Source organism: Aptenodytes forsteri, unplaced genomic scaffold (genome assembly GCF_000699145.1).
Source record: "Aptenodytes forsteri isolate BGI_AS27 unplaced genomic scaffold, ASM69914v1 Scaffold357, whole genome shotgun sequence".
In the NCBI taxonomy this organism is placed as follows: domain Eukaryota; kingdom Metazoa; phylum Chordata; class Aves; order Sphenisciformes; family Spheniscidae; genus Aptenodytes; species Aptenodytes forsteri.
In genome coordinates, this window is record NW_008795671.1 from 1,034,186 (window position 1) to 1,042,010 (window position 7,825).

Sequence of the window (7,825 nt, forward strand, 5' to 3'; positions counted from 1 at the left end):
TTCAAGGTCAGGTTGGCCGGGGCTCTGAGCAAGCTGATCTAGTTGAAGATGTCCCTGCCCATGGCAGGGGGGTTGGACTAGATGGCCTTTAGAGGTCCCTTCCAACCCAAACTATTCTATGATTCTATAAACCTTCAGCTGCTCTACTGGTGCAGCAGCAGAGATTACAGAATGGGCTGTAAAGCTTGGCCACATAGCTAAACACACCCAGGCACCTACACCTCTCCTGTGCTGTGTGGTACTGGCACTCAAGTTAGCAAAGCAATGGCTACACTACACTGCAGTCACAAAAGAAACTGCAATGTAGACATACCAGGACCTCAGTTTTTTTATTCCCTCCACATTTTTTTTTTTTTTAAGAAAACAAACAATAAAGCCCACACAAACAGGCTGAGTGTGTCCTTCTGAGTTTTGTAAAGTAAAATTATTATAATTGTCTAGCTGCAATGAAAGCTCTGGATACTTGAGTTTTGAAAGCTACTCTTCCGGCTGGAATACAGGGAGGATACAATCTGAATATTCACTATGGCATTGCTGATATGAAGAGTCACTTGAGTTGAAAAAGCTAATTTCCTAATATTAAGGAAAAATAACAGCCGAAGGTATAAGCCAAGACATGAAAAACGCTGCCACTTCATTAAACTGGTCATTTTGGTTATCCTGCTTAAAATTTGAGAGAAATTTCAAATGAACACATGAAATCATTACTAATTTCATGAATTTAAACTTTGCTAGTACATACCTTTAATGTGTACATGTGGGATATGTGCACATATATTTTACTGTATTTTACTGAGGGAAAAAATCTTCTTTTTGATATGTTTATGTTCTCAATTTTACCTTGTATTTACAGGAAAGGAACAGGATAAAGTGTACCATTTCCTCTAAAAAGATGAGGTAGCAACGAGACTGGGAAGAGGGATGTATGCTCCTGCAAACAAGAGCTTTCTGTGCAGGGGGCCACAGACTGACTCAATCCCTGGCTTGGGTCTATGCCTGAAGCACTTATCAGTGCCTGCTACAGTGCAGAAGAAGGAGCTGGACAATCCCAGGTCCATAAGCAGCTCATCATCTAGAATTTTTTCCCCATCTTCCATCACACTCTTTAAAGCTCCCACACTGGCATGGTATGTCCTTTCAGGTTAATTAGTCTCTGAAGAAAAGGGGGAGGAGGCATTCAGGCAGAAGTAGGAAAAGACAAGCCTCCAATGACTAAACACCATTGCAATTCAGCCAGCATATGGACCAGAAAATCTCAGTCAACTTTAAACAATACAGAAGCAACATTAAAAGAGAAAACCAAAGAACTCAGAACTTTTTTTAATCTGCCGGTTCAAAAAACCAAAGCACTAACACCCCTATTTACTGGGCTTTTAAAAATACCTATTTGTTCACTATCTGTTGAATACAGAAGGATAGACAGACATGGCGTCTCCCCACCCAGCAACTGGAGCTCAAGAGCTCCTCCAGAGTCACCTGCAGCCCTCTTATGTCACCACACAGGGAAAAATACATGTTTCTGAACTAAGCATGATCCCACAAAAGCAGCGGGGGACAGTGGAGGGGGCAGGAAGTATTTGTCTATGTTTTTTTAAAGTAAAAACAAAAAGTACTGGAGATGCATGATTCTCTCCCCTCATTCTAGCCCTGCCCCAATAACTGATATTTACAAAGCAACTGTCATCCATAGATTTTCTTTATATAGCCTTTATAAGTTCATAATAGGAAACAAAATATCATTTCTACTGGACAAAATTTGTGCATCAATTACCTTTATGGCTTGCAAGCACTATTTCTCTTTGAAAGGCAATCTGGAGGCCACAGATTGCCACTTACTTTTTCGTAACAGCCAAGCAGGATGAAACGGGATGGATTTGTTAACCAGCTGAACCTCAGAGACAGTTTAAGCAGGCAGGCACCCCACGTCTGGGTAGGCTATACCCAGTGCATGAAGGAGAGGATTACAAGTCTGCATACCACAGCCTCACTGGGAGGGCAGAGGCAGGGTCAGGGAGCCCGCACTGCCACAGGGGAAGGACACGGCCTCCCCAGGACAGCAAGCCCAAGCAGGCCGGGCACGGGTACGGCTGCCAAGTGGCTGTGGTGCAGCTCAGGCAGGGAGAGCTGAAAGGCAGCTCCCAAGGGAGGGAAGGGCAGGCCCCGGCTCCTAGCTTTCCTCACAACCGCGCTCAGCAGCAAAGGAGCAGACCTTGGGCCGGTCACCAACCTGATCCAACCAGACTCCTAGGAGGTGGATGCTCCCAGGGCCCTGACATCCATTTTGGGGCTCCTCAGCATGAGAGACATGGGCACACTGGAGATAGCCTGGGAAGGCTGCCAAGGTGGTCTGAGGCACTGTAGCACTTCAGAGAAGATCCCTCAGAGCCTCCTCTTCCCCCAGCCAAGCAGTCCCAGCTCTCTTGGCCTTGTCTCCTGGCACAGGTAGCAAGAGAAGCTGTGAAGTCTGTGGGCTCAGGGATACCCAACCCTCGCCTGGACACACCCCTCAGCAGCCTATGGTGACCCAGCTTTCAGCAAGCAACCCCCAGAGGCTGCTTCCACACAACGCTCCCTGACCGACTTCCCTCTGAGTAACATTTTAGTTACTCCACGGAAAACAAGGCAGGAGAAAGGAGGATGACAGTCGCCGAATAAGCAACTTCCTCGCTTCAGTGCAAAAGTTAAGAGTTACCTTTGCCTGCTGCAGGGCCTTGTCAACCTTACTGGGGTCGCTCAGTCCACTGGCGATGGACTGCTGCTTGCACTCCAGCTCGCTCAGCATGTCCTTCAGCTGCTGCAGGGAGTCCACGTAGTCCTGGCTCGGCTGGCTTTCTGTCTCTGGTATCGTTAAACAGAGTGATGGAACAAAATACAAGGTAAGGAAATAGACACAAGACCCAAATTATAAGCGATGTGAACATAATCACAGTTATCAGAATAATTTAGAAACAAGAAATCATGTGAGATATACTCGTACATTGAATCCTGCTGAGACCTTCCAAGAGCTAAAGAAACTCTTCTGCTGATGGCAATGTTTTTTCCTTTTAAAAAAATTAAATATATATAATATATAAATAGGTATTATATAGAATATAATAATAAATCTCAATCACATTTTTAGAATTTTCTTATACACTTAAGCACCTTTTGGGGTGGGCAGGGTGGTGGAATCAATAGTACTTGGGCTTTTGCATGCCTAAAACCTCACAATTCAGTATTTTTCATTTTAAAAAGTATTAGACAGAGCTACTATTTATATGCAAACACACAAACAGATATCTACTGTATATAGAATATAAAGTATAGCATATATAATAGCCATATATTACATACAAAGTTAAATATACACACTAAAGTAACTATATATATTAACTATATATATAAACTAGTATTTTATATATGAACACACATACATAAAATATATACTAGGGTAGTAGTAGGGTTTGGGGTTGGTTTTTTTTTCATTTTTATATATATACACACACACACAGAGATATATAAAAATAGCAGCTTTCAGCCTGTTCCCAGATCAGAGACACTATCTGGGAAGACTGAAAAAAGAATTAAAGTTTGGATGGAGTATCTGCTTGCAATCTTTGACTGCATCTCAAATTTTGCTCGAGCCAGCCCTTTGTGGAATCCCAGGCAGGAGGCAGCATCTCACTCTGGCATTTCAGAATGAAAACATCAGATTTAGAAAACTGCAGTGAACAGATTTTCGGTTGTAAGACCCGTACTGTGGTATGCACATTCTCTGGCCTTGGATTCCTAAGCAATTTCATCACTGCCACAAGTGAAAGTTAATTTAAGCCTTGTTCTGACTCACCAGGTAGCTTTTCAACAGCTTACTGTCAGAACTGTCACACCATTTATAACTAAGGGATGAGTCAACATTTCTAGAGAGAATCAGAGTTATCTAGCTTCCTCTTCTCAAAAAGCCAGGATCAATTTAAAGGTGGGAAAAAAAAAAAAAAAAGAATTCAGCAAAAAGCAAACAAGTTGCACTGTCACAAAACTACAGCAAATCCTGAAGGAAAAGAGAATAGTTAAGATAGCCTCCCATTGACAAAAAAATTAAGTCACAATTCCCATAAAAAATGCCCGTAGAGATGGGACGGAGTACCGCTCCATCAGGGAATTTTCAGAGGCTCAAAGAAGAGCCATGAAAGGAGCTGGACTTCTGTCAGTCAAAGCCTGCCAAGTTCACAAATGCTCAAGTGCCACCACCAGTTGTTTCTCCATGTTATATGGCTCTGGAAGTTCTTTTACCTTACAGCAATTAAAACTATGCTGTAAATAAACAACTGAAACCCTGAACTGACATTTCCCTCTGTTCTTTAGCAATACACAATCTGCAGAGAAATTACCGTTCAAAAAAATACACAAATACAAATTTAACATATGATATATAAGGTGTTTTTACCAAGTAGTAACTGGTTCAAATATACTAATAACACCTTAAGTGATGTGTGGCATGAAAAATTAGGGAGTGTTTTTGTCACATCACATAATAATTACCAAAATACACAATACCAATAAAATTATTCAAAAGTACATGAACTCAGAACAGTCATAAAATAATCATTCGTCACAGTAAGAATGAAAGCATACCCTGTAATTTGAGTGTGGCAGACATACGTTATTCATACAGTTTTCTGCATGGGAATAATCAAAGCATGCAGGCTTTGTGCAACACATTATATAGATGGCCTAACAATTTAGTAATTGAGACTATTTTTATTACATGCAGAATAAAGCGTTAATGCTCTTCCATTTGGGGCCGTTAGGAAAACACTTCCTTGAATTCCTCAGAAACAAAATGAAAACTAAGGAAAAAAACAAATCTCCTTATAGGTCTGTGCTCTTGCTATTCAGCTGTAAAATATTAACAGAGCTACATATTTCGTGCACTACATTTAAAATCCTTTAGAAGCCAGCATGACTGGTTTGAATGCTCATAATGAAATTTTTAACGCAACAAAAACCCAAGTAGAAAGTGCCTGAAAAGCAAGCCAGATTCCAAATCACTTCAAAGATGAAATTTCCAAAAGGAATTATGTATGACTAATGTGCTCAAAGCTGTGAAAGAGAATAAATTTCACATGCACACTTCAATTTTACAAGGTTCTCTTAATCTTCCATTTTTCATTTCTAGTATTATTTATTTCTGTAAGTGCCAGAGACACACAGCTTTTCAAACTATATTATCCACCTTAAATGTGTTTTGCTAATTCCTTAAATGTAGTTTCAGGAATGTTGCATCCTTGCATAATCTCTTTTAAGACCACGGAACGATATATTTTGTAGTGTGCACAGAGGAGGTCATACAAATATTCTTTCGGGTGAATGAAGAGATTTTGTCAGCCTGACCAAAAGCCTCCCAGAATCTGTAGGAAAACTCTACCAGAATTCAGTGAGTTTTCAATCAGCTCAAAACAACAACAAAATCAGAACACAAGTATCAGGAGGGCTTATGTTTACAAAAAAAAAAAAAAAAAATATATATATATATATGTACCTTTCTTCAGCTGCTGGTGACATTCATCTAGTTTCTGGCAAGTCAACCTGAAGTGATCAAGAAAACCATTCAAGCTCTCCTGAATGAAGTTGGGAGGCCTGGGCTGAGAGGTGAGTGCCTTGCAGGTGGCTTTCAGGTGTTCCAACCGTGGACTCAGGCTTACAAGATGAGTTAACTCCCGCTGTGAAAGATTAAAACCAAAATCAAATCTCACGCTTGCCTTGTTAACACAAAGATTTTAGTAAGCTCCTGCAGCACAGCTCCTCCACGTTACTAGGGCAACAACACTGAAGTACCCCTGTGACAAAGGTACCAAAATCTTCCAGTCAAATCTGGCACCTTAGATGCCTCAGAAATTTTGAATTACCTTATTATTGACTAGGCTGAGCTCCTCTGGGGTATTCTGTGCTCCTAAAAGCTTCCAATCAAAATTAACAAGTTTTGCCAGACTTACCTGACATAAGTCTTTCAGAACTGCTGAGGGCTGGGATGCTGAAGAAGCGTCATTTTTAAGCCAGCCATCCTTCTCAATTAGAGTCTTCTCAAGCTCACTCATTTCCTTAAAATAAGCATTTATATCTTCCTGGTACTTCATCTTTCTGGCCACTTCTTCCAGTTGTTGAACCACATCTTTCCACCCTGACAATATTTTCTCCATCACACTTTTTATATCTACTGTAGAAAGTCCCTCTAAAAAGATCATAGAAATTGTTAGATTAACTGCAACACATTTTGATTATCAGGCATTTAACCTTTCCTCTCTTCAGATACAGGTGCACATTTGCATTAACATGCAAAATGCTTTGATTCCAAGTCCACTATCCACAAAACTGTACTTATCACTAGCAGTGTTTCAACTTTTTGTTTCCACATTAATAGTAAAATGAAGAGATATTCCACTTCCATTCCTTCCCTTTGATAACATTTGAATTTATAACGATGAGCTGACTCTTGACTATCATGACTCTCTTCACCATCATGATTTGTGTCTAAATGTTGATAAGTAGATTTAAGTAAAATAAGCTTAAGTAGGCTTCCAGTGAATTTATTTTTTTAAATGATTCTAGACTCCACAAAGAAAGAGGGAAGCAGCAAGTTGGAAGGCAGCAATAAATTTATTGAAAAGGTAGATGGAAATCCCGTCAGCCTGGGAGACAGAGGGAGCAATGGCTAACAATGCCACATTACATGCAGGCATGATTAATAACTAGGTAATATGAACAGCTACAAAAGCAACACAACAAAACACGAGGTTATTTCTCACTCACAGCGACTACATGAAGCACTTGCTACACTGTCTTTTTGACAAATCAATGCATTACTTAAGGATGCAGCAGCAGAAATGAACAGACCTCCCACCCATTCCTTGTTCTTTTATTTCCTCAAGTGCCAAAAGTAACTGACGATTTTGCTATATAGGAAGAAATTTCAGTGCAATGTGCATTCAACAGTACATTCTTGCCATTGCAAGTTTCTGATGCAGATTCTTTTCAAGGTACCACCTTCTTTTTATGAGGCACATGTGAGTCATTTGAACTTAACAGTTCTGCCATTTAGATCAGGGTATAAGGAACAGATTCACATGGAGGGGTCTGTTTGCTGCACCACTTTAGCGTAAGTGGAGCCCAGTGGTCTGGTCTAGGGCAGACAGCCAGCTTCTACAAGGGCACTTGGAGGTTCTGCTCCATAGACCCTCCCTGTGCTTCACACACTGGCCATACGCTTGGCACATCTAGAATACAGAAGCACAGCAGCTGCAACCACCCACATAAGAGGAGCGTGCAAACAACAATCGGTCACTGCCATTACTGCATAGCCTGTACACACCCGAAAATAGAAATGGATGTATACACATGCATGCCAGTGCTGTGCATTATTCCACACAGGTGTAGCTGGGCCCGGTTTTGGGGACAAGGGCTGTCATTCGGAGCTGGACAAAACATACAAGCAGAGCCTAGCAAAGCCAGGGGCTGTAGATTATAGAATCATAGAATCATTAACGTTGGGAAAATAGAAATGGATGTATACACATGCATGCCAGTGCTGTGCATTATTCCACACAGGTGTAGCTGGGCCCGGTTTTGGGGACAAGGGCTGTCATTCGGAGCTGGACAAAACATACAAGCAGAGCCTAGCAAAGCCAGGGGCTGTAGATTATAGAATCATAGAATCATTAACGTTGGAAAAGACCTCTAAGATCTTTGAGTCCAACTGTCAACCCAACACCACCACGCCCACTAAACCATGTCCCTAAGTGCCTCATCTACTCGTCTTTTAAATACCTCCAGGGATGGGGACTCCACCACT

The 7,825-nt window shown here is 41.2% G+C and overlaps 1 protein-coding gene across 1 annotated transcript in view; it reads right to left on the minus strand.

Moving 5' to 3' along the window:
- Window positions 1-7,825, minus strand: part of UTRN (utrophin) — a 419,780-nt gene that overhangs the window by 293,135 nt on the left and 118,820 nt on the right. The window contains exons 19-21 of the mRNA XM_009282506.2: window positions 5,973-6,208; window positions 5,519-5,699; window positions 2,693-2,838 (exon numbers count right to left, since the gene is read on the minus strand). Coding sequence (XP_009280781.1) covers window positions 2,693-2,838; window positions 5,519-5,699; window positions 5,973-6,208 — 563 coding nt within the window. The remainder of the gene's footprint in view (window positions 1-2,692; window positions 2,839-5,518; window positions 5,700-5,972; window positions 6,209-7,825) is intronic.